The following is a 26640-nucleotide window of genomic DNA, read 5'->3' on the forward strand; positions in this document are numbered from 1 at the left end:
AGGACGTGTTAGGAGGTCAGCGCGCAGAGCCCCCGGCTAGGCACGGAGCCCCAGCCCTGACTCACCGGGATTGGGGGTCCCTGGAGCTGGCCGTGGGCCACATCGCCCTGGGGGGGGCCCGTTGTGTGGCTGGAGGAGGATCTTAGGAGACCAAGGTTGCCACGGTGGTCACGAGGCCTGTGCCATCTGCCAGGTCCCTGGCACTGAGCCCTGTTTCTGAGACTCCTGCCTCTGGCCTGCACTTCGGCCCAGCCTCTCACCTCCCACCCTGCCGGTCCTGCCTGGGCCCCTCACCTGAGACACTGTCCCCCTCCCCCTCAGAAGTCTCCCCATAGACCGCCCAGCATTGGCGGCCCCCCCGCCCCCTGCCCTGGCTCCGGGCCGGGCACACGTGTGAGCGGGGCGCCGGGTGCTGCTCTGGGGGCAGAGTGGGCCGCGGCCGGGCGGGGGACAGGCCCCTTGCAGGCCCGTGTGGGCGCCCTCAAGCCCCCCGAGCCGAGCTGAGGTGGCGCCCGTCAGCGTTTCCGTGGAAAGCCCACTTAAGCACTTTGCAGCCTGTCACGGTGGCGGCTGAGCCTGACCTACTTGGGATTCGCTGTGCAGAGCCGCCTCCCCCGGGCACTGCTTCTGCTGACGGCGCACTCCCTGCTCGCCTCGAAGCTTCGCAGAACCGTGCTCCATTTCCTGAAAAATGCTTCCCCGGTTGTTTTCTCTGCTCCCCAGCCCGCCTGCCCGCCTCCTGCTTGGTCACCACTGGCTTGGAAGGCCTGACCTAGAGAGGCCGCCGGGTCCTCGGCCACGCACTGACCCTGCCCCAGCCAGCGGGGGTCGGAGGTTGAGTTCCGGCCAGGAGCCTGGCGGAGCCCCTCTGCTGGCACCCGCACCCACGCTCCTGTGTGTGGTCACCTCGGCCCTCTGCCTCCCCCAGCTCTGCCCAGCCGGCCCCGGACAGTGGCCACAGCCTCCTGCACTGCACCCACCCGCCGTGCTGACCCCCGATGGTCTTTCCAAGGGTCCGCGCTCCCGTGTGCTCCCGCCCCCGCCCCCGGCAGCACCGCCTGTGCGTTCGGGCCCCTTTGTTCTCCGGGAGCCCCTGCTGCCCGTTCTCCCTGCCCGACTCTTACCTGAACCGACCCCAAGAGGGCCACGGTGCGGGGGACCCCAGGCGGCACCCAGCCCCTCCCTCCTGGTGTACCTGTGCCCAGGTCAGGGGCACCGTGGTGAGCAGGGCCCGGTGCGCCAAGCTGTGATAGAGCACTGTATGGGGCTGGCGGCCCGTGACAGCAGGCTGTGGGGGATCGGACAGGCTCCCTGAGGTCCTGACCTCTGAGCTTGGTCTCAGGGATGGCCCGGAGAACAGGCCTAGAGGCCCATGCAAGGAGGGGCCACAGTGCCTTCCAGGAAGCAGAAGTGTCCGGTGTGTCTGGAGTCCTGGCTGGGGGGGGGGGGGGGGTCTGCGAGCCCAGCTGGCAGGGTCTCCTGACGGAGCTACCCATGAGGAGAGCGGGGCCTGCTGCAGCGGGTCAGGGGAGTGGGGGCAGGACTTGGTCAAACATGCTGTTTTCAAACCAGCTGGCTGGACAGGGGGGTGCAGGGACCCCAACAGGGAGCTCTGAGTCAGGGTGGGGACCCGGCCTGCATCTGGGGGGTGAGAGAGCGGGCCAGCTCAGGTGAGGCGGGTCCCTCGGTGACTGCGGTCACTGGCTGGGTGAGGGTCCCCAGGGAGGAGAGGGGTCTGTGTGGAAGGTGGGGGGCAGTCTGTGGGGCCATCCCGACTCCAGGAGCCCTCGCTGAGGGAGGCGGGAAGAACCCACCAGCAGAAATGCCTCCGCGGGCCTGACAGCGTTCACTGCGGGCAGGTGGCCACCGGTTCCCGCCAGTGACTTTCCATCCAGGTGCGCGGCCTCTGGTCCTGCACACGGATCTGTGCCCAGCCTTCGTGTGGCCCGTTGGCCTGGCCCTGTCCCCCAGTCTGGTGGGCCCACGTGGGCTGTGACGTGTGGTTTCCTTGGGGAAACCTGAGGACTGCCGGGAGCTTGAGTGGGGGCTGGGGTCCCCTCAGCTGCAAGGTGGCTGTGCGGGGCAGCCTGAGATGGTATTTGTTGAAAGGTGCCTTTGGGCCTGGTGGGGAGGCTCCTAGTTTGGGACGTGCGCCGTCCCGGGCTTCTTGGAGGTTGGGACCACCCCACCCCTGCCCCTCATCCACTTGCACCTGAGCCTGCCCCTGGCCTCCCTGGCCTCACCGGCTGTGTCCTCAGCCCCGGGTCTGGGGGCGGGGGAGCCGGGTGCGCCAGGGCCTCAGGAGGGCGGGCAGGGTCCTTGTGCTCACGTGTTTGGGAGCCTGTGTGCCTGTCCGCCCCTCACGTGCACGCGCTCGCTGGAAGACACCGTGAGTGGGCCCGTCTCCGCAGACACAGCGGGCAGGGGCGCCCGCATACGGTGTTGGGGGCCGCGTGGACCCGTTGTAGGCAGTGTCCACAGGAGATGCCCAGAGGGTGGGGAGTGTGGCGTCCAGGGTCAAGAGATGGGCGAGCACCGTCCTCCCTGGCTTCTCGGGAGAGCGGCCCTCTCTCTGGCCCAGACCCTGCCGTCCCTCCTCTCGGGCGCCCCCGGGGGGTGGCCTCCGTGGCCTCAGGCTGGAACTTGCCAGCTGCTCCCCAGGCAGCAGACACGTGGACAGCTTTTCTTTTTAAACCTACTTCTGTGGTGTGTGTGTCTGTCTCCCCATTACCACTGCTTTTCATTTAAAATGTTATCTCCCCCCACCCGTTCCTCGTGCCCCCTGGGGGGGGGGGCGACGGGGCCCAGCCCTCACCCTGGTGTAGTCAAGGTTATGGTGATAAATCCTGGGGCATTGTCACTTCTATTCGGAGTAAATTGGCTGGCCGCTTTCGGGCTGAAGGAAAGATAATTTGCTGTAGTATTTCAAATGGATTAGAAATGGATTTGAAGGGAAAGTTCATGCCTCCCATTACAAAGGCGAGAAAGAGGACTATCTTAAGGCACGGTTCCCTCCCTGGCCTTCATTATCCACGCTTAATACCTTTCCTATTTTCCAGCGTTAATGAAATTTCCTGGCGGCGTGGGCCTGCCGGACGGATGGGAGAAGCCTTTAGATCTGAGGCTCCTGTTGTAGAAAAGGAATTACAGGGCCCGTGCCGCGAGGGCAGGCGCGTTCTCCGGGTCCTTGGCCCGGCTATTATCTCATTAATTTTATCCCCTCTTCTCAATACAGTTGGTTTCCAAAGGCTGTCCTCTCCATTAGGGTAACAATTTACTGGAGTGCCGTGACACCCAGGCACTGAACAGCTACAAGGCAGCCCCTGCCCGCCCGGCACCTGCCTGGCCACAGGTCCCAAGTCAGCGAGTGGAACCAGCCGGGGTGAGGGAGGGGGTCCTGTGCAGCTGCAGGCTGGGCTGTGTGCGGGCAGGTGGGCCTTCCCCAGCCCAGGCCAGCCCTCCCCGAGTTCTGTGGCTGCGTCCACCTCCTCCAGACAGTCCTGTGGCACCATGGGGCTCCTGCGTGGGCCCCTGGAGACGGTGGGCCCCGGGGCTGTTTGTGGGGGCAGCCCCGCACCCTGGGCCGTGCGCCCACCTGTGCGTAGACCATCCACTCTGAGCCAGGGCGTGAGAACCGAGGCGCTAGGCCTGCAGCCCTGCCAGGTGGCCCGTGGTCGTCCCATAATTGCCATTCAGACCCAGGGGTGTAGTTTTTTGGGGGGAGAGGAGACCGATCTCTCAGTCTTGGTCCTCCATAAGAATAAGTGTGGGAATAATCAGCGATGTGTGAGGTATGCCTTGTAGCCAAGAAAAACCACGGAGGGCACTTCTCCCAAGCCGGGCGTCGGGTGTGTCCAGTGCCTAGCCGGAGCTAGCACTAGCTAGCTAGGAGGCTAGCTAGCAGGCTAGGCTCCTCCTAGCCAGGAGCGTGTCCCTGGGTCCCACTCTCAGGGGGAGCCGTTAACCCCCAGACTGAGGCTCTTCTGTGTACAGAGCTGTGGGATGGGCCTGGAGGGGACCACCCTCGGGGCCGGAACACAGTCTATCCTGAAGCTTCTAGCTCCTTCTAAACCGAGAGCCTGCCAAGCCTCCCCCTCCATAGGTCCCTGCCTGGGCCTGGTCCGCGTCTGCGGCTTCACCTGTGTGACTGCCCCAAGGAGTGGTGGGGTGTCCCTCGGCCAGGGGCACGTGCCTGGGGGTGAGCTCCCTCACCCCTCGAAGGGCTGGGTTTCTGGGGCATCCGCGGAGGGGGGTGGATCCTGAGGTGGTGGGCCCAGGGAAGGGGGTGGGGCACGTGTCTGCCTGCCCACCTGTCCCTCATGATTTGTGGCGTCCTGTGGTGTGGATGGGGTGCAGGTATGGTGGCGGCCCAGGAGAGGAGGGTCTGTGCCCCGAGGCAAGAGGCAGCTGAGAGTGGTGCCCTTATTCTGGTAAGCGACAGCTGTGCCATCTCGCTGCGCGGCCTGCTGGGCCATCTGGGGTCTGGCCCTGAGGGCTGAGTGTGCTGTGTGCGCGGGCTGGGCTTACTGCCGGCGCGCTCGAGCCCCGGGGCTGCAGAGCGGAGGCTTCCCAGCTGCCCCTCCCAGTGGTGACACCGCTGAGGGTTCTGAACGTCGTGGGGCTGGGGGCCAGGGGTGTTGGCGGCCCGTCGGCCCGTGGCTGAGCCAGCTGTGGTGGCCACTCGCCCTGGGCTCAGCTCTCAGTCGTGGGGTTAGGACTCAGGCCAAGCTGTGCCCTGTGCACAATGACCCCGGCGCCCGCGGAGGGTCCGGAGCCACCTCTGAGCTCACGGCGTTCTGCGGCAGGTGCGGGCACACGGGATGGACCTGCCCGGCCCCACCCTCCTCATACCTCGGCCTGGCCTCTGAGCCGGCCAAGGGGACAGGCAGGTACTCACTGGACACATCGATACCCCGAGACCAGGGTGGGTAGAGCTGGGGACCCAGGGTCTGAGGAAAGCCTGGAGGTCTGTCTTCTCCCCCCAGAGGACACCCCCCACCCTGCCCTCTTTCTGCCAAGATGTACCCTGTGCAGGGATAGCTGGGGCCTGTAGGGCACGCATGGCACGAGCCAGGCCGGCCGCGGTCCCTTGGCAGGACTTTTTCCCAAGATTGGTGTCTGTGAACTTGAGTTTTAATTAAGGGAAACTGGGTTAAGTGCCGTCGGGCTGCGGTGTCCTCGGCCCTCGCTGCCTGGCCTGTCCTCACACTGAAGCTGTGGGTCTCCTGAGCTCGGCTCACTTGCGCACAGGATCCGTCTAACGTGTCCTCAGAGGCTTTGGCTGGCGAGAATCACCCCTGAGTTGCAAAGAGACCAAGGCCCAGGGGGCCATGTGGTGAGGGTGGCGTCAACCCCCAGCCGCGATGCCACCACCCCTCCACCAGCCTGGGTGCCGCCGGGAGGCCCTGCCCCGCCCCGCCTGGAAAGGGAGCTGCAGGGCCGTGGGGTGCGCGGCGGCGTGAGGACGTTGGAGAACCCGAAGGGAAGGCGCCATGGCGCTGCTCTGGGCCTGCTCACCAGGTCCCCGCTGCCGGTGGTGGTGGTGCCCGTGGCCAGGCCCACCCTCCTCACGCCCTGCCCTCCTGCTGCTGGCAGGCACCGGCACTCACAGCCCCAGATTTGCCAGCGGGGTGCAGTGTGGACGCTCGGTGGTAATAACATTATGAGCAGAGTCTGAGCTAATATGGAATTAAGGTCAATTTGCATAAACAAATTGCTGCTGAAACGTGTCCTGAGGGGGAAAGGCCCCACACCCTTCTGGAGTCATGAAGCTGGCTAGTCTCCATGCCGGGCGCCCTGGGTGGGAGGCCCTTGTCCCCTCATTTGGGTGGCAGCCTGCCCGTGTGACCCCTGGGGGGGCGGGGAGCGGGTGGGCCAGAACAGCCTGGGGGCCTGCGGCCGCCGCCCACCGCAGCTGTGGTGTCTGCAGGGGAATGTCTCTCTAAGTGGGGGCGTCCAGGGCCTCCTCCCGATCCACTCCGCCCTTGGCTTCCCGGGGGGTGCCGGTTTCTGGCAGGACGGGGCCCAGGGCCCTGTGGGAGGAGAGTTTGGAGGGAAGGAGTGGGCAGGTGGCCACCAGGGCCATCCAGGCCCTGGTCTGCCTTCCCTGCCCGGGTCATCCACTCAGCGAGTCCCGCAGGCTGTCCCACACCCCTTCCAGCATCTCCCGTCTTTCCCCCACATGGCTTGCCTGCGTGGGGGTCTGTGAGGGTCTCGATGCTGGGCTCTCGTGTGGTGGATAGAGGGGCGGGGCAGGACTGGCCGTGGGGCCTGCTGACCCCAAAGCACCTGCTGTCCCAAAGGCCAGGCTGACGTGGGCTGGAGCAGCGTCTGGGGGAAGATGTTCCCAGGCAGTGGTGACGGCCACCAGTCTTGGTGTGGACCTCAGGAGCCTTCCCCCCGCAGTGGACCTCCCTCAAGAGACGCTGTCAGAAGGCCAGGGCCTGGACAGTCACGTGCAGCGCTATACATGATGGAGGGGGAGACTCATCCCCTACCTGTACCCCTTCAGCCTGGCTGAGTGGGGTTGGGGACAGTGGGTGACGGACTGCGGGCGGCTGGGGCCGGACCGACTGGGCATTTCTCTGTCTCTGCAGGTCTCTGGTGCTGAATCGCCTGCGCCCCACCGCCGGGGGTGGGAAAGCACAGGCCAGCCCCCCTCGGTGGAGGAACAAAGGCTACCGCTGCATCGGAGGGGTCCTTTACAAGGTGTCGGCCAACAAGCTCTCCAAGACCTCCGGCCGGCCTGGCGGCGATGGCGCCACCAGGCCCCTCCCGCGCACAGGTGAGGCTCCTCGGAGGTGGGGGCCAGGAAGCCTTTGGGCCTGGCTCCTGACTCCCCACCACGCGTCGTCCATCGTGGGCGGCTGCTGCGGCTCGCCCGTGACCCCATGCTCCCAGGGAGCCGATCCCCGTGAGCGCTTCCCAAATGGGCCACGGCCCAGGCCGGGAGTTCATTTTCCCCTTCAGTGCTTGCCGGGCCCCCATAGCCGTCCCTGTCGGAGCCGACGGGGCAGCCGGAGCAGCCCGGGCACGGATGGGGAGGCCTCTCAGCCCCCACGTCCCCTGGGGAAGCCCCCGCGTGCGCTGCCTCTCGCTCGGCCGAGCGGGCCCTGATTTTCCACGTTTTGCTCCTGGACAAAGGAGATGAGCCAGGTATGGTGAACACGGTCCTGGCGGGCGAACACCTGGGGCCACGGCGCCCCGTAATCTCATTGGCAATGCCTCCCGCTGTGTCTGGAGGCAGCCGCCGCCGCCACCACGCATGCCCCCGCGGCCTGGGGAAACAGGCCGAGGAGAAGGAAATGCTTTGGATTCGCTTATTATACAAATTAACTAGAAAATATTTTGGTTTCAGTCCAATTTTACCCCCATCCTTTTCTGTCAAGAAAAAAAGGGTGAGGTTGCAGGCAGTGTGGGGCCTGCAGAGACCCAGCTGCTCCCGGCCCCCACCCCCCAAAGAGGCCTGGACCAGGGGCGAGGCGGGCGTTGGGACCATCTGTAGCTTGGGGGCCCTTCCTGGAAGCCCTGCCCAGCTGTGTCCCCAGGGCCTCTGTACGTGGGACTAGGGGGTGGGCGGCGAGTGCACTGGGCTGCCCAGGAGAGGCACTGGGGGGCCCGAAGGCCACGGCTCTGCTCTGTCTCTCTGCCTCAGTTTCCCCATCCCTTTCTCAAGGGATTGGGCTGTGTGATCTGAGGGCCTTTCCACCTTGGCCTCAGCTAGCTGCCCAGTGGAGGAGCAGGTACAGAGCCTTGGCTGGGCCTCCTTTGGGGACTCAGGCCCCAGGGCGTGCCACTGTGGGTGAGCAGACAGCCCCCTCCCCCTCAGCCAGCCCATGGCATCCGTGCTCATGGTCTGTGAGGCCCCACACGTGGCCGCCGGTCCTTCTCCGGGCTGTCCCTCCCGGGCTGCTGTGTGGGGTGGACGGAGCCACAGAGGGCTGCTGGGCAGCCTTTCGGCGGAGTGATATTCTGGTCGGGCCCGAGCGGTAAGGCCCGTTCTGCTGACATTTCCTCAGCACCCTCACCTCCTGTCGGCCCCGGTGATGCCGGGGGCTGCTTATTCACACCGGGTGTGAGGGACTCCTCCCTGGCCCGACCAGACATCATCGTTGGCCATCCTGGCATTCACACTGTCTACAGCAGGGACCCGAAGTGGGTTGTGGTTTGGGGCTGCGTGTGGGCCGCTCCACGTGGGCCCTGACCTCAGGCGGGCTGGTTGGGCCTTTGGGGGTGGGGCCGCACCCACCACCCGGCCCCTCGAGTCCATGGTGGGAGGAGGGGCACCTGGAGGCAGAGAGGAAGAGGCGGGTCTGTGCCGCGTGGCGGCCGCTTGAGGGAGGGAACAAGAGAGGCGAGCCAGAGCTCCCGGGAGACCCCGGGCCGCCCGCCGCCTTGGGGTGGGAGAGCAGAGAGCAGAAGGGGCTGTGGGGCTCCCCCTCCCTTCCCGGCACAGGCCGTACCACACCTGAGCAGACGGCTGTCCTGCGTCGTCTCACTGCGGAAGGCGCCTCGCTGAGCCCACGCCCCTGCAGGTGCACAGCCACACAGCATTCCAGTCTCCTCGGGACACAGAGCGGGACAGAGCTACGGCCTCACCGCGCCGGGTGTCCCGGCCGCCTGGCCTCGGGCCGTAAAGAGAGGACGCAGGCCTCAGGGTGCAGGCAGGGTCCCGGGAGCCGCCCCCCCCCCCACCCCAACTTCAGGGCAGGCGGGGGCCGGAGGCGGGACTTGGAACGCAGACCACTGGGTGGCGTGTCCCGGGTGTGAGGCAGAGCTGAAGCCAGAACCCACCGAGGATCCCCCCCCCCCCCCCCCCCCCCCGCCGCCTCCAGCTCCAGCCACCCGGACCCCCGACCGCTTGCTGTGGAGAAGGTAGGCCGCCCCCAGCTGCAGGAGCTCCCACTGGCCAGTGGCCTGCTTAGACAAATAATAATCAAAGAAAGAAAGCTCTTCTTTTCTGTCAGCAGAACTCTGACCCCGGCAGGGAGGTAGCCCGCCCCCGTCCTGACTCTGGCTCCCAGCTGCTGGGCCTCTCTGGGACAGTGTTGGCCCCTGGTTGGGGTCCCCCGAGCCACGGGGAAGGTGGAGGGCACCCTCCTCCCCCCGAGCCCAGTGACCACGGACTTCCCTCCCGCTTCTCAGGCCTGCCCACCCGCAGGGCCCAGCCCCGGGGGCCTCTCCTTGTGTGGCTTGGCCCCCGACCTGGGTGCACCCGGGTGTGGGCTGCGGCTCGTGCTCCACCAGGCCTGGCGTACGTCGCGGACCCGAGAGCCCGCTGGTCCCTGCCGTGGAGCAGAGGCCCCAAGTGTGTCTGCCAGAGCCACCTCCCCCGGCCTAGGCTGCGGGGCCGGCCCCCAGCTCCCCGAGGGAGGCAGACTGGGGTAGGCTCCCTGCCGCTCGTCGGCCACCACACACCCCTGGGCAGGTTATCCAGTCATTTGTGACCTGCTGACCCCGCCCTGTGCTGAGAGGGCACAAGAGAGGGCTGGGAGCCACGCACCCAAGGCCCCACCCTGCTGCCTGCCTCCCTTCCGGATGCCTCTTCCTGGGGCCCCCTCCTCCGAGGGCCACGATTTCCTGGGAATGGCCGGGCCAGCCGGGGCGCCGCGGGGCTGCAGAAGCCGGCTGTGCTGGCCGGCCGCTCCCTCTGACCCCAGAGCCCCTGCCTGGGCTCGCTGGCCTGTGAAGGGTGAGGCGCTGCCCGGTGGGGGCTGGCAGGGGTGGGGCCGCAATGCCAAGCTCGCCGGGTCTATTTTGGGAAGATCCCCGGGCAGCGCAGCTCTCGGAAGGCTGGGCACCGCCTGCTCCGCGGTTGCCGACGGTTTTCAGCCGAACCCTGCAGCGCCCGCAGCACCTCGCGGCCTCTTTTCCAGCAGCTGCTTTATGTGCATGTTTTAGCACCGCTCGCTCGGGGTTTGAACAGTGCCTCCCGCTGCGAGCCCCACACTGGTATCTTTTTAAGAGCAAACCACGGAAAGGGGAGTAAACCTGTCCCTTCCCCGCCCCGCCCCCTCAGACACCAGGCCTGACAGGCAGACACATGTTGACCGTGGGCCCTGGCAGGAGCAGATGGCGCCACAGAGGCACCGGCAGCCTGGGTGGCAGCCCGGGAAGCCGCGCTCCCAGCAGCGATCAGATTGCACTCCGTCATCCCCGGGGCGGGCAGGTGTGCGAGCACCCCGTGCCACCTGGACTGGCCTCCAGCCGGTACCCCGGGACCTGCATCCCCAGCTGGGGAGCCGGGACTCCGCTGTGGCCCCGGGCCGCCCAGCTCCTCCCCGCCCTGCTCCCCACTCCCCGCTCTGGAACCGGCCCCGTTCCCGTCTCGGCCAGCCCCTGGGCCTGGGCCCCTGGGCCAAGCAGTTCCTTCTCAGTGGGGGTCTCACCACGCAGCCCTGGAGCCACCCCGCTTCAGCTTGAGGGGACCGAGGCTCAGAGAGGGGCAGACACTGGTCAGGGGACGGTGGCCCAGAGAGGGCACATGGAGTGTTTCTGTGGAGTGTCCACTGAGTGGTTAGGGCTTGGCAGCAGGCTAGATGTGGAAGGGGGTGCCTGAAGGTCCAGCCCGGGGGCCACATGCAGTGTCAGAATGCTTGCGTGACCGGGTCTGGAACTCTGGACGGGACTGAGCCGAGCAGGTCCTGGCACAGATCGTCCTGGGGAGGCCGAGGGAGGGGCCTCTGGGTGGCTGGAGGGCCACCTGCCCAGGCCTCCCATGCAGCCCCGATGGGGGCGGCTCAGAGCCAGGCAGCTTGGGGACATCCCTTTTTAAGCCTGGATGCTTTGTCATTGCCTCAGGTCCCTAGAATTTCTGAGTGATGTCACTTCTGCCTCTCGCCACCGGATCCATTTCAGCAGCTGCCTGTGGGAAATGGAATCTGGTCTGGGAAGGTTCACATGTGTGTTTGAGGAACATCTGAGCGGTCTTGGGCCCTGCCCGGCCCACCCTGGTCCTGGGGGGCAGTGACCTCATCCACAAAAGGGAAGCAGGGGGCTGTACGTCAGTCTGCACTCCTGCCCTCTGCCTGCACAGGACAGACATTGCCCACCTGCCCCTTGTCCCCTGGCTTTGAGCATCCTGTCACCTCCTCCCTTCTCGTCACCACCGTTCACTTCATGAACAGCTCCCCTTTGGGCCACAGTCAGTGACCTCAGAGAGGACTTGACGGGTCTTTGCACTTAGGGTTTGGGGGAGTGGGCACCCGCCATGGCCCACGAAGGCCTCCGGGCCGGATGTGCTTGTCCGGGGCCCGTGTAGGCCCAGGTCGGCACGTAGGTCCCTGTAGAGCCTGGGAGTGAGGACGTCAGGCTTTGTGGCCACGTACTTACTGTTATATTTTCATTTAACCCTTTAAATTCATAAGAATCGTTAGTGGCTACCGTGAAGCCAGGTGGAATTTCTGGACCCCACTCAGGTCTCATAGCCCCAGGCCCTGCCCCCGGCAGAGGAAGGTAGTAGGGAGGCCCCCAGCACCTAGGCTTTCCTGGGACCACCTGACTTGAGGTGAGGCCGCTGCTCAGTAGCCAGTGTCGCCTGGAGCCGTGCTGCCAGATCTGGTCCCTGTACGCCCCCCCCCGCCGCCCCGCACGGGGTGGGCGTTGGTCCGGCAGTGTCCCAGGAGGGCAGGCAGTCTCCCCTGGGGGGCAGCAGTGCCTGAGCCGAGAGCGGGGCCCAGTGGGGAGCTGCGCCCAGCAGGTTGGTGGGGAGCGGGAGAGCCAGCTGCCCGCGGGCCTGACGTGACCCGGCCTCTTGCCCCACAGGCCGGTTGGACCCTGCCAGCAGCTGCAGCCGCTCCCTGGCCAGGTACGTCCCTCAGGGTTGGGCTCGGGGCTCACGGGATGGGGGTGAAGGGGTCCCCCGGGCTCACGCACCTCCGCCCTGTCCGCAGCCGGGCCGTGCAACGCAGCCTGGCCATCGTCCGGCAGGCGAGGCAGCGGCGGCGGAAGCAGCAGCAGGAATACTGCATGTACTACAACCGCTTCGGCAGGTGCAACCACGGCGAGCACTGTCCCTACATCCACGACCCCGACAAGGTGGCCGTGTGCACCAGGTGAGCCTCTGGGGCGGGGGCCACGGGGGTCCCTGCCCACGCCAGCCCCTCTGACCCTGTTCCTCTCATTTGCACAGGTTTCTCCGGGGCACGTGCAAGAAGACAGACGGGACGTGCCCCTTCTCCCACCATGTGTCCAAGGAGAAGGTGAGCCGCCCCCCCTCCCCCCGCGTCCCCCGCAGGCACCACCCCACGGTTCTCAGCTCGGGAGCCGGCTGTGTGGCCACCGCTGCCACGTGCCCAGGAGCAGCGGCCTCCAGCCGCCCCCCGGGGTGGGCGCCCGGCAGCGGGCTGAGGCGGGGTGTGCCGGAAGGAAGGGCAGAGTAGGACAGGCAGGTGCACCGCTGGGCCCCTCCGTCCCGGGCCCCTCCCCTCGGCCTCGGTGAGCACGGGGAACCCCTCTCAGCCCCCCACCCTGCTCTGGGGCCGCGGCAAGGTTAGGGGAGGCGGGGTCGGGCCGAGGCTGCTGCCGCTACAACAGCTTTTCCCCTTGAGGAACTTGAAGAGAATCAGCATTTTTCTCCCTAATAGAGCTTCGAAACTCTGTTGTGAGCAATTTGGAAATTCACGTCGAGTTTCAGGTTCATTAGCTCCGGCTCCGAAGCTGGCGCACATTCCGAGCTGTCTGATGTGGGCGCCCGCACGAGCGCCCTGAATTAATGTTATTGTTATTTGTGTGGACGTGGTGGGTGCAAACAAGGTTAATTGAAACGAGGATGCAGCTTCCTCTCGGTAACGGCCGTGCTGACAGCTAGGAGGGGCTCCGTTGGCTGTGAGAGTTGCCTTTATTATCCCTTTTTATTAGAGCTAATTTGGGCTCTATATCAAAAGCCACATTAAGGGAATTGTCTGCAGCCGCACCACCAGCAGCCCCAAACGGGCCGGCCCTTCTCCCCCGTGCGCTGCAGTTAAAAGACAATTAAAAATAAACTCTTGCACGTTAAATCACCCTTTGTTTCTTTGCTTTCTCCCTCATTCCCTCACTGGCCTCCCCTCTGCCCCCCACCCCGCGAGGCTCCTGTGTGGGGCCCCTGGCAGGCCGGCGCCAGACCCCGGAGTGCCAGCCGGTGGAGACCCACTGGGGGCCGGGGGCTGCGGTGGGGTGCGTGAGGGGTGGGTCCGACAGGAGAGGAGAGGAGAAGAGAGGAGAGGAGAGGTCCCAGAGAGACCCCCCCGGAGGGTCAACAGGCCTGCCGAAGGTGGGGAGACCCCCTAGGGGGTGACCAGATGGCCCAGGAAGTGGCCCGGGGAGGGGCCCCAGAGAAGAGTTGCCTGGCAACTGCAGAGGTCAGGGTGGGCAAGATCAGAGTCCCCTCCTCGCTGGCCCTCAGGCTTCGGTTTCCCCCTGTGGGGAGAAAGTGGGCCGCCTCTCTGTGTCCCAGGGGCCGGGGGGTGCTGGGCCACAGGGGTCTGCCCAGGCTGCCCACTCCATACCCGCCCCGGGTCCCCCTGGGCTCACCTGCTGGTTTCCGGGGCACTGGAGCCAGGCCCCTTGCCAGGCCTCCGCGGCGCCAGCCTGTGGTCAGCGCAGCCCAGGCTGCTCCGGGGCACCTGCCTGCCTCCCCAGAGTCCCTCCACAGGCTTCCCTGGGTGGAGTCAGGCCTCCGGCCCACAGATGCTGCCAGGTGCCCAAGCAGTGGGGAAATCTGCTGGACCTTCCGGGCCCTGTCGGCCGTTGCTCTACCTAGAGCCCCCGTGCTCTGTCTCCCCCTGACCCTCCAGCCCCTGCGCTTTTAGACGCCTATCCCACCACGGCCCCACTGCCTGGAAACTGGGGCCGTCTCAGAGCAGGTGACAGCACATCTGGGCCCGAGCCGTCCTGCAGGCCTGGGGCCAGCCCTGCCTGGATATCCTCGCCTGTGCCCTGCCCCGGCGGCCTTGCCTTCTGGGGAAGCCAGGGGTCTGTCTGCCTTTAGGGCTGGCAGCCCCCACCTGGCCTGGCCTCAGGTGCTGGCCAGCACTGCGTGTCCACTTCTCCCTTGGGGGTGCGGGTCTCCAGCCACAGTCTCCGCACGGCTCGTGCCTGGCCTCGGAGCCCCAAGGCGGTCGGTCCTTCAGGGGGGACCCGCTGCCTTACCTGTAAAGGGGGGGCAGGCGCCTGATGGAGGGCTGGACGGGGGGGCTCTGGTAGTACCGGGCAGACGGGGCCCATGCGCCCAGGGGCGCTGCAGGGGCCTGCGGGTCCTCACCACCTGCTCCCTTGCCCCCACAGATGCCCGTGTGCTCGTACTTTCTGAAGGGGATCTGCAGTAACAGCAACTGTCCGTACAGCCACGTCTACGTGTCCCGGAAGGCGGAGGTCTGCACGGACTTTCTCAAAGGCTACTGCCCACTGGGCGCAAAGGTGAGGGGCGTGGGAGGGTGGCCGGCAGCCCCCAGCCCCCAGCGGTGGACCAGCCACGCTCCTCCGAGCCTTCCTTGGAGCGCATGGAACCCCAGGGTGGCGAGGGTAGAAGGGGCCAGTGTGAAGGGATTAGGGAACTGGGTCTCAAGGGCCACCCGCAGGCTAGCGCCTGCTTTGCCTCCTGTGTTCGGGCCCATCACTGCTCCTGCCCTCACCTGTCGGCGAGGGGCTGCTGTGCTGGGGCTCCCCGGCAGCTGAGCACCCCGGCTCCGTCCCGCTCTCCAGAAGGAGCCCCTCCTCATCTCTGTGGCCCGGGCCTGCCAGGGCAGCAGTGCCCTGGGCTGGGAACCCCAGGACGGGCCTCTCTAGCCCCTGGTGCCCCGAGAGGGAGCCTCCTCGCCAGTGCTGAGACCTGCAGTCTGGACTGTGGGGGCACCGGAGCTGGGACTTCCTGGGGACCGCCGGTGGGCAGGGCAGCAGGACTGGGCCTGGGCAAGGGGAGCGCGCGTCAGTGCGTTTCACACCGCGGGGCCGGTGCCCCTTCCCTCCCCGCGTCCTCTCCCTCCTGCCGCAAGGCCAGGGCCCGGGCCGGGCCGGGCTTGGCAAACCTGGGGACCTCACCCGCAGCTGGTGCGTCACTTTGAAGGAAGCCCAGAACCCTGGCGGAGAGGCCCCGCCCCATGGGGCGGGGCCTGGGAGCGGCTCAGACCAGGGCCGGGTGGGCTGGGGTGCGGTGGCAGGACCCCCGCGGAGGCTGTGCGTGATTACTGTAAGATATTCCAATTTAAATGAAAGTATCAAAGTGATATTTAAGTTCTGCTGCCGTTAGTGGAAGTGCTTACTGTGTCCCTTTCGGCGTGTCGGTGCCGTGGCTGCCACATGATGGATAGCAGCTTGTAATTATATATGGGGGAAAGCGCTGAGCAGGCCAGATCCAGCGGCAGGAGCGGCAGCAGCCTGGGCCGGTGAGGGTTAATTTTATTCTCTAAATAATATAAAAAGTGCTGAGTCGTCGCCTTGTGCCTGAAGTACAAGTCCTCAAATGGGCCCCAGAGAGTTTATAATATTCCACTGAATCAAGTGAAATTGTTAACCTTGCTTCATAAAGCCACGGCTTGTTAAAGAGGCGCGCTCCCTTTTCTTGTGAATAATTTAGGCCGGGAGTAAATCTCTGCTCCCTTCCCTTTTCGGGGGCCACACCGCCGCTCTGGACAGCTCAGAGGTCAGCCTCCGCCCCGCCCACCGGGCCCTTGGTCTGACCCCTTGCCTTCGCTCAGGACGCACTAGCCAGACGACATGGGGTCGCAGTGGGTTGTCTCTCCACGGTCCCAGTGGTGGGTCCCCACGGCCGCTCGACCTGGCATCGGCCAAGGTGCCCTGCTTGTCCTCTCTCTGGGTAACGTGTGTGTGTGTGTGTGTGTGTGTGAGTGTGTGTGTGTGTGTGTGTGTGAGTGTGTGAGTGCCCCGCCTGCATGGGGTGCCCAGCCTGTGTGTCAGTGCTCGGCCGGTGCATCAGTGCCCGGCCTGTGTGTCAGGGCCCGGCCTGCGTGGGGTGCCCGGCCTGCTTGTGGGGCTCCTGGCAATCAGCCGAGTTGCTGCGGACACTCCCACCACGGCCCCTCCTGTCTCCTGATGTGCCCTGCCTCACAGAAGCTCTCGTGTCCTCTGGCTCCAGAGTCACAGGCTGAGTTTGCATGGCTGTCATCAGCGATTGACTCTGCTGGGGTACCATTGCTTAGGCTGAAATCTGTCCGGTGTGTGTGGGTCAGAGTCCTTCCACCATCCCCCTGCCGTCCTGTTCCGGGACCTGCCCCCTCCCGGGGCCACTGGGACCCTCTCCATCCTCCTCCTGGGTGCAGCTTTGAGGCCACAGTGTGGGAGGCCTGAGGGAGGCCCTGGGGCAGGGGCTCAGGCCCTGGCCCCCCTCCCCGCACCCCCCCCCCTTCATCCTGCAGGGCCTCAGTTTCCTGTTCGGCAAGATTGGGCTAATGAGGGTCTCGAGGGTCTGGGGGACTGTGGTGATTAAGGCCCCATCTGCCCCCTTCCGAGTAGGCCTGGGGCAAGAGCAGGTGTCGCTGACTTGGCTGTGGTGTGAGGTAGGACGTCACTTAGTTTTCTTCCACACGGGGGGTCCTGTCCCCCAAAACCACCCGTGAAACCACCCCTGTCTCCACTCAGCTTTCTGTGCTGACGGCTCGGAGCCCGGAGCCTGCGTCGCATTCCGTGTCTCCCTCTCTCTCTGCGCCCGCCCCCTTCAAAACTAAATAAACGTTAAGAAAAATGTATTGAAGCCCAGCTTTATTGAGGCCCAGTGCACACATCACCTGGTTCCCCCGCTGCAAGTACACAAGTCTGCTTGCCAGAATCCAGGTTTAGGACGCACGTGTCTGTCGCCCAGCAGCCCTTCTGCCGTCCGTAGTCAGTCCCACCCGCGCCCCTCTCCTGCCAGGCACGAGGAACCTACCTCCTTTCTCCGCAAACTCGTGTGTTCCTGGGCGTTTCATATATTGAAATCTGCGAACACGTAGACTCTGTTGTCCAGCTTCTCTCCTTCCTTTTTTGTTTTGTTTGTTTGTTTCTTTGTTTTTTTTGAGAGAGAGAGAGAGAGAGAGAGCAGGGGAGAAGGGGAGAGAGAGAGGGACAGGGAATCTCAAGCAGGCTCCACACTCAGCATGGAGCCCAGCACGGGGGTTGATCTCACGACCCTGGCATCATGACCTGATGCTTAACTGAGCCACCCAGGTGCCCCTGGCTTCTTTTACGTTTTTGTTTTGGGGGGGGGGGGGGGGGTTTGATAAAAAAAAAAAAAGGGTTTTTTTTTTTAACTTCTTTTAACGTTTATTTATTTTGAGAAAGGGAGTGAGTGGAGAAGGGGCGGAGAGAGAGGGAGAAAGAGAGAATCCCAAGCAGACTTCACACGGTCAGCGCAGAGCCTGACACGGGGCTCTATCCCACGACCCTGGGATCATGACCCGAGCCGAAACTAAGAGTCAGACGCTCAACCACCCGAGCCACCCTGGCCGCCCCTTGTGGCGCCCCTCTTGTAACATGATTTTGAGGCTTGTCGCATTGTGGGCTACATCAGGCCTGTGTTCTTTTTGTGGCTGAAAGCTGCTCCGTTGTGCTTGGACCACGCCGTGGCATTCGTCGGTCAGTGGGTGGACGTTTGGGTTGTGTCCAGCCAGGGGCCATTTGGAACAGTCCAGCTTTGAAAGGTGTGCACAGGTGTCTCTTGGGTAGACACCCGGGGGTGGTCTTGCTGGGCCACGTGGCGACTGCGGGTTGGACTTCGCGCGAACGTGGCCACGGCAGTCCACGTTCCGACCAGGAGCGGATGGGGGCTTCCTTCTGTCACGTCCTTGCCACCACCCGTCCCTACCTGTCCTGCGGCTTCGGCCTTGCTGATGGCGGGAGGTGGCTTCTCACTGTGGTTGCATTTTGCGTTTTCTTGACGGCGCGTGATGCTAGACGCATCGGCCGCCCCTCCGTCTGGTCTCCGACAGCTTTGACATCTGATTCGCAGAGCATACAATTCACCTATTTAAGTTACAGTGCAGTGGGTTTTAGTATGTTACGTCATTCATTTTTTTTTGATTGCAGTAAAATAAAGATAACATAACATTTGCCATTTCTGTCTGTATGATTCAGTGGCATTAATCGCATTCACAGTATTGTCCAGCCGTCACCACTGTCTATTCCCAGACCTTCTCCGTCACCCCAAACAGAAACTGTAAACGTTCAGGGGTGACCCCCCCATTACTCCCTCTGGGCCTTGGGCACTGACTAATTTACGTTTTGTCTCCGTAAATCCTCCTGTTCTCAGATACCGGATGTAAGTGGAGTCACACGGTGTGTGTCCTTTTGTGTCTGGTTTCTTTCACTTCACGTGATGTTGTCAACATTCACTCACAGTGCGGTCTGTCGGTGCTTCCCTCCTTTTCGTGGCCGAGTAACATCCCAGGGACGCCTGGGCCACACCTCTCTGTCCATTCGTCTTGGGATGGACACTCGGGTTGTGGCTTTTGGATACCGTCGCCGACGCCGCTGCGAATGTTGTCACGTAACGTCCATTCAGATGCCTGCTTTCGCTTCCGTTGAGCGGACCCCCAGGAGTGGAGCTGCAGGGTTATGCCGCAGTTGTGTGTTTAGCATCTTGAGGAACCGCCATACTGGTTGTGTTTTTGCGTCCCTACCAGCAGTGTGTCGGGTTCTCGTTTCTTCGCATCCTCACCAAGGCTTTGTTGGCCTCACCCCTTTTCCTAAAAGCCACCTTCATGAGTGTCTGCTTTCCCCTGGCAACTGATGATGGGGGCGTCTTGTCAGCTTGCTGACCGTTGGTGCATCTTCTTTGCAGAAACGTCCGTTCGGCTCCTTTGCCCACTTGTGAATGGGGTTGTTTGGGGTGTTTCGCTGTTGCTGTGGACTTCTTTTTATGTTCTGGAAATCAAACCCTTACCAGGAGAGGATTTATGACTGTTTTCTCCCATTCTGTCTTTTTATTCTCTTGACAGTATACTGTGAGGCACAAAAGTTTCTCCTTGATTGAGAACACTTTATTTTCTTCCTATTGCCTATGCTTTTGATGTCATATCCGAGAAATACTTGTCAACCTGATGTCCCTGAAGCCTCTCCCCATGTTGTTGTTGTGGTTGTGGTTGTGGTTTTTTAATACGAGTTTAATAGTTTTAGTCCTGAAATTCAGGTCTTTGACCATTTTGAGTCCATTTTTGTGTGTAGTGTGAGATGAGGGCCCAACGTCGGTCTTCCGCTTGTTGACATTCAGCTCATCATATACGTGGTGGCTCGTTTCTGGGTGCTGGGTCCTGTTCCATTGGTCTCGGTGTCTGTCCTGAAGCAAGTATTTTGATTACTGTAGCTTTATAGTAATTTTCGAAGCCAGGAAATGTAAATTTCTCAATTTTGTTCTTCTTCCCCAAGATTATTTTGACCTTTTGGGGTCATTTGAGATTCCATATGAATTTTAGGATGGACTTTTCTATTTGTTTTTTGAAGACCCTTGGGGGACGCTCGGGGGCTCAGTCAGTTGAGTGTCCAACTTCGGTTCACATCACAATCTCACAGTTCATGAGTTTGAGCCCCAGGTTGGGCTTACTGATGTCAGCGCAGAGCCCAACTTCAGATCCTCTGTCCCCCTCTTTCTCTGCCCCTCCCCTGCTCACTCTCTTTCTCAAAAATAAATAAAACGTTAAAAAAATAAATAAATTTTATAAAAGGCCTTTGGGATTTTGGTAGGGATTGCATTGTATCTGTAGATCACTCTGGGTGGTATTGTCATCTGGACAATAGGAAGTCTTCCAGTCTATGAACATGGGATGTCTTTCCATTAACTTAGACCTTCATTAATTTCTTTCAGCAGTGTTTTCTTAGTGTATCTCTTGCCTCCTTGGTTAAATTTATTCCTAAGGATCTTACATTTTTTGATGTTACTGTAAATGGAAAATTGATTTTTTAATTTCCTTTTTTTAGATTGTTCATTATAAGTGGGTAGTGATACGTTGATTTTATGTGTGTGTTGATTTTATATTCCAGAGTTTTGTTGAATGCATATATTAGCTCTTACAATTTTTTGTGGATTGTTTAGCATTTTCTATACATACAATCATGTCATCTGCTAACAGAGATAATTTTCTTCCTTTTAAATTTAGGTTTGATATGTATATACATACACGTGTATGTGTGTTTTCTTTAATTTTTATTTATTTATTTTGAGAGAGAGGGAGAGAAAGAGTGCATGAGTGGGGTGGGGCAGAGAGAAAAGGAGAGGGAGAGAGATAGCAATAAAAGAGACAGAGAGAAACAGAGAGAGAAAGAGAGAGAGAATCCCAAGCAGGCTCTGTGCCATCAGCACAGAGCCCAGTGTGGGGCTCAGTCCCATGAACCATGAGATCATGCATGACCCAAGCCAGAATCAAAAGTTGGATGCTTAACCAACTGAACCACCCAGGCATCCCTATGTTTTTAATATTTATTTAGCCTAATTGCTCTGGCTAGAATTTCTAGCACTGCGTTAGATAAACGTGGCAAAAGGGGGCATCCCTGTCTTGTTCTTCATCTTAAAGGAAAAGCTTTCAGTCTTTCAGCAGTTAGTACGATGGTAGCTGTGGGCTTTCGGGTATGATTCTTATCCTGTTGAGGAGGTTCCTTTTCTAGTCCTAGTTTATTTGATGTTTTTATTATAAAAGGTGTTGAATCTTGTTGGATCTTTTTTGAATCGATTGAGATGATCATGCGGTTTTCTTCTTCCTAAATTCTACCAAAGTAGCCAATCAGGCATACCGACCCCCTCTAATCACAGTTACATTGGCTGGTTTTTGTATGTTGAGCATCCCACTGCTGAATTCAGCTTTCTAGTATTTTGTTGACGATCTTTGTATCTGTATTTGTGACGAGCATTGATCTGTGGCTTTCTTTCTTGTGGTAATTTTGTCTGGTTGTGGTATCAGGGTAAAGCTAGCTTCACAGATTATTTGGCTGTTTGTTGTTAGGAAGAATTCCTTACTCTTCCGTTTTTTGGAAGAATTTGAGAAAAGTAAGTGTTGGTTCTTCTTCACATGTTTAGTAGAGTTCACCAGGGAAGCCCTCTGGTCTTGGGCTTCTCTTTATTGGGAGGGTTTTGATTACTGATTCGATCTCCTTACTATATATAGAGCTAGTCAGATTTTCTTTTTCTTCTTGAGTCAGTTTTGGTGATTGTGTATTTCTAGGAATTGGTCCATCTCATCTAAGTTGTGAAAATTACGTGTGTAGGGTTGTTCGAAGTATGCCCTAATTATCCTTCTGATGTCTGCAGGGTCTGTAGTGATCCCTGTTAATTCCTGATATTGGAAATTTGTGACTTTTATCTTTTTTCTTTGCTTTGCCAGAGGTTTGTCAATATTATTGATCTTTTTAAAGAGCCAGCTCTTTGTTTCATTGATTTCTCTCTTATTGTTTTTTTTTTTTTTTCTTTTTGGTTTTATTGACTTCTGTTCTTATCATTACTGTTTCTTTCTGTTGCTTTGGTTCTATTTTGCTCTTCGCCCCACCCCCCTAGGGTCTGACGGTGGGAGTTAGACTATTGATTTGAAATTTTTCCTTTTTTTTATGTTTGTTGATTTTTGAGAGAGAAAAGAGCAGGGGTGGGGCAGAGAGAGAGGGAGACAGAGGATATGAAGCGGGCTCTGCACTGACAGCACAGAGCCCAACATGGGCTCAAACTCACGAACCATGAGATCATGACCTGAGCTGGTGCCCCTGGAATTTTTCCTCTTGTGTATGAATTTAGCTAGCTGAATCCTACCAATTTTGAGATGTATTTTCATTTAGTTCTGGTTGTTTCTTGTTTGTTGTTTTTTTTTGTTTTTGTCCACCGCACCCCCCTACCACTGCCGCCGCCACCACCTCGAGACTTTCTTTTTGATCCACAGATTATTGTTTTATTTCCAAGTGTTTGGAGATTTTCCTAATATCTTTCTGTCATTTTTTTTTTTTTTTGAAGTTTATTTCTCTATTTTGAGAGGGAGAGAGAGAGAGAGAGAGCACGTGGGGTAGGGGCAGAGAGAGAGAGAGAGAAGGAGAGAAGCTTCCAAGGAGGCTCTGCACTGACACAGTGCAGAGCCCAAAGCAGGGCTTGAGCTCACGAACCGTGACATCATGACCTGAGCCCAAATCAAAAGTTGGCTGCTTAACTGACTGAGCCACCCAGGTGCCCCTCTGTCATTGAGTTTTAATTTGAGTCTGTAGTGGTAAAGAATACACTGTGTATGATTTTAATTCTTTTAAGTTTCTTGGGCCTTGTTGTATGGCCCAGGATATGCTTTATCTTAGTATATATTCTGTGAGCACTTGAAAAGAATATGTATTCCAGTCTTGTTGAGTGAAGTGGAGAGTTTTATAAATGGCGATTAGATTTTGCTGGTGAAAGGCACTTTTGAGTTCTTCTATGTCCTTGCTGACTTTCCATTAATTGTTGGAAGACTGATGTTGAAGTCACCATCTGTCATTTTGGATTTGTCTCTCCTTTCATATCTATCAGTTTTTATTAAATGTATTTTATAGGGGCGCCTGGGGTGGCTCAGTCGGTTAAGCGTCCGACTTCAGCTCAGGTCATGATCTCGCGGTTTGTGAGTTCGAGCCCCACATCGGGCTCTGTGCTGACAGCTCAGAGTCTGGAGCCTGCCTTGGATTCTCTGTCTCCGTCTTTCACTGCCCCTCCCCAACTTGTGCTCTGTCTCACTTTCTCAAAAAAAAAAAAAAATAAATAAAATGTAAAACTTTCTGAGGGTTTTAACAACAAAAAAAAATGTATCTTATAGCTCTTTTATTTGGTGCATGTAAATTTAGGATTGCTATGTCTTCTTGTTGGATTGATCCTTTTATCAGTATAAAATGTGTCTCTCTGGGGTGACTGGCTCAGTCGGTAGAACATGTGACTCTTGATCTCAGAGCCGACCGTTGATCTCAGGGTCGACTCTTGATCTCAGGGTTGTTGAGTTCAAGCCCCGCATTGGACATGGCATAAAAACATGTCTCTCTGTGATTTTCTTTACTCTAAAGTCTGCTTCAGGTGGTATTCATGTGGCCACTCCTGCTATCTTTTGATCCATGTTTGCATGATATACCTTTTTCTATCCTTTTACCTTAAGCTTACCTATAGTATTGTATTTGAAGTAACTTTCTTATAAACAGCAGATAATTGGGTCATGTTTTAAAATTTATTCTGCCAATCTTTTAATTTGTATATTTAGGCCATTTACACTTAATGTGATTATTGCTATGGTAGGGCTTCAGTCTGCAATTTGACTTCTGTTGGTTTCTGGTTTTCTACTTTTTCATTTCTGTCTTTTTATGGGTTACTGGAACAATTTTAGAATTTTGTTTTGATTTATCTGTAGTGCTTTCAAGTGTGTACATCTTTCTGTAGCTTTTTTAGTGGCTGCACTAGGCATTGTGTTGTGTATCCATAACTTATCACAGTCTACTGGTGTAGAAACCTCACCTTCCTTTATGTCCCTTTACCCTTCCCGTCTGTAACCACCTTACATATGTCCTCTATAGACATTTAGAACCACAACAGACACTGATAATTTTTGCTTCCGTAATCAAACATAATTCAGGAGACTCGAGGAAAGTCTGGTATGTTTACCTGTGGTTTGGTTATCTTGGCCTGCCTTCCTGTCGCTCCAAGGCTTGTCTTTTATCGTCTCCTTTCTGTTTAGAGAACGTCTATAGTCATGTTTAGGGCAGATCTGCTGGTGACAGATTTTCTTGGTTTTCCTTCATCTGAGAATGTCTGGATTTCCCCCACATTCTTGAAGGCTATTTTTGCTGAATATGAGATTCTGAGCTGATAGTTCTGCCCCTTCAGCTCTTGTAAATGTTATACCACCTCCTCTGGCCTCCGTGGTGCTATGGGAGAAATCACTGTCATTTGAACTTTCCTGCACAGGTGAAAAAGTGTCATTTCTCTCTGGCTGCTTGGAGGATTCTTTATAGCTTTTACAAGTTTGACTATGATGCAGGGTTTCGTGGATTTCTTTGCTTTTTACTGATTGGGGTTCGCTCAGCTTTCTGAATCTGTAGGCTTATGGTTTTTGCCAAGTTTGGGACATTTTCAGCCATTACTCTTGAGTTCTTTCTTCTTCCCTTCCACAGCTCTGGGTGCATGAGAGTTGTGTTCCCACAGGCCCTTGAGGCACCATCCATGTTTTAAAGTCTGCTCTGTGTCACTCAGATTGGTTAATTTCTGTTGCTCTGTCTTCTGATTCACTGACTCTTTCCTCTGTGCCTCCCTTCTGCTGTTGAGCCCATACAGGAGTCTTTTTTATTTCGGTTATTGTGCTTTTCAGTTCTAAAATTTCATTTGGTCCTATTTTACATCTTCTTTTTCTTAGTTGAGACTTTCTATATTGTCATCGTTTCCAGCATGTCTTTAATTGCTTGTTGAAACACGTTTATGAGGGTGCCTGGCGGGGTCAGTCGGTGGAGCGTGTGACTCGATCTTGGGGTCGTGAGTTCGAGCCCCATGCTGGATGTAGAGATTACTTAAAAATAAAATCTTAAAAATAAAGAAAAGAAACACATTTATCATGCCCCTTTCAACTCTTCGTCAGATAAGCCCAACACCTCTGCAGTCTCATGCCGACAGGCGCTGATTGTCTGCAATTGCAATTCCATTCAGTCTGAGGTCTTACCTTTTTCCAGTATGCTGAGTCCTTTTCTGTTGAAACCTGGACATGTTGGCCGTTACAGGGGTCTGGATCTTGTTTAAACCTTCTGTTTCAGCCGGCTTCCTGCGACACCAGGGGTGGGATGGGAGTGGAGGCGGTGACGCACCCCTGCCAAGTACAGATGGAAATCCAGGTTCCCCACTTGACCTCCACTGGGAGGGGAAAGGGCCCCGCAGCCCCGATTCTTCAGGGCCTACTCTGGCCCCACCCCAGCAAGGCAGGAAGGAAATCCTGGATCCGAGGGTCCGTGGGCCCCCAACAGCCTTCTGTCCACCTTCAGAGTCTTCCTGTCCTTGTCACGTGTGTAGACGTCAGAGCCCAGCACAGACAGTCATTTACCGTGTTTAATAAACTTGTCGTTTGTAGTAATTGTGGATGTACCCAAAAGCTGCAGAGATGGTGCAGAATCCCCACACACCCTTCCCCCGGCCCCCTGCTCTGAACCTTCACCACAACCAGCACCCAGCCATCAAAACTAGAGAAGTAACACTGGGCGTATTGCTCCCGGCTTGAGTCCAGGCTCTGATTGCACCTTACCCGGTCTTCCACAATTTCCATGTTCTGTTCTAGGATATCACATTGGATTCGGTCACCAATTTGGGGGTGAATGACTGAGTGAATGAGGCAGACCTTAACCTAAATAGCCAGGGAATGGATGAGGGAGATGCCTTCGAGAAGGTACAGCGAGAAGGAGGGGTGGAGAGGGAGGGGAGTGTGGGACTGTCTCCAAGGTGGGCAAGGGGTGGCTTTGGTTCTGGAGGGTGGGAGGGAAGCCGGTGAGTCACTGGGGACAGGACTGATGAGCCGGTTCTTTGGTGTTGCTGGCGGTGGAGGTGGGACCCGGCCCCCTGGAGAGCGGGGTGGCAGTCTGAGGACGGAGATGGGCTGGCACGACCCAGGAGGGGTGGGAAGGCTGGTGGCTGCCGTGGACGAGCTAGGTGGCAGATTTGGGCCGAGACAGCCCACCCGCGTCCTGTCCCTCCCGCACCAGCTCTTCTGCGGTCCTGTCTGGCCTGGAGCAGGCAGCCGGTGGGGCCGGGGCCTGGGAAGGGAGCAGGGACCCTGGGAGCCCCTCGGTGACTGTGGGGGCAAGCACGGGTGGGCAGTGCGGTGGGTCCTGGCCTCTCATGGCCTCACCCCTGTGAAATGGAATGCGCTTCCCCGGAGGCAGGCTGGCGTGACGCAGGCTCCGCCTCCGGCCCGCGGGGATCGGGGCTGTAGCGCGTCACTGGCAAGGCCCCGGCCCGGGTCTGGAGGGCCCTGGTCTGCTGCGGTGGACACCTGAGATGGCTTCCTGGCGGCTTCTGCCCGCTCACACTCGTAGACCAGTTTTCTTGCCCGCACTTGGTGACGTTCAACCTCGGTTTTTCTTTTTGACCGTTTGAAGGACAAAAGGTTACCTCATTGCATTTTTTAATTTGCCTCTACTGGATTTGATGAGGCAAGATGCCTTCCCTGTGTTTGAACCTTTTCTGCCTCCCTTTCTGAAAACTAGGTGGGGTTTTGTTGGGGTTTTTAAAATTTTTAATTTCTCTTTAAATGTCTATTTTGTTTTTTGAGAGAGAGAGGGAGAGAGAGCACAAACGGGAGGGGCAGAGAGAGAAGGAGACACAGAATCCGAAGCAGGCTCCAGGCTCCGAGCTGTCAGCACAGAGCCCGATGTGGGGCTCGAACTCACAGACCTGAGCCGAAGTCGGACGCTCAACCGACTGAGCCACCCAGGCGCCCCCTGTTTTTTTTTTTTGTTTTTTTTTTAAGTGAGGGTGGGGACGTTTTTCCTCTGGGTTGGTTTCCTCTTGTGGATTCACAGGAAATTTATAAAATCTAAATATGAACATAAAAATACATAAATATGAAACATTCTGGACGTTAATCTTTTGTCAGTCATATAAATGGCAATTATCTTCTTTGTAATTAATTTTTTTCCTTTTTTGTGGTGTTATTTTGAAGAACAAAAGTTCTTAATTTTAATGGAAATGACTTTATCGGTGGTGAAGGTTTGCACATCTGTGTC

The 26640-nt window shown here is 58.3% G+C and overlaps 1 protein-coding gene across 1 annotated transcript in view; it reads left to right on the forward strand.

Moving 5' to 3' along the window:
- Positions 1–26640, forward strand: part of ZC3H3 (zinc finger CCCH-type containing 3) — an 88464-nt gene that overhangs the window by 54662 nt on the left and 7162 nt on the right. Inside the window, exons 5-9 of the mRNA XM_030303909.1 lie at positions 6597–6784; positions 11764–11806; positions 11892–12053; positions 12131–12200; positions 14266–14397. Coding sequence (XP_030159769.1) covers positions 6597–6784; positions 11764–11806; positions 11892–12053; positions 12131–12200; positions 14266–14397 — 595 coding nt within the window. The remainder of the gene's footprint in view (positions 1–6596; positions 6785–11763; positions 11807–11891; positions 12054–12130; positions 12201–14265; positions 14398–26640) is intronic.

Source organism: Lynx canadensis, chromosome F2 (assembly GCF_007474595.2).
Source record: "Lynx canadensis isolate LIC74 chromosome F2, mLynCan4.pri.v2, whole genome shotgun sequence".
Taxonomy (NCBI): domain Eukaryota; kingdom Metazoa; phylum Chordata; class Mammalia; order Carnivora; family Felidae; genus Lynx; species Lynx canadensis.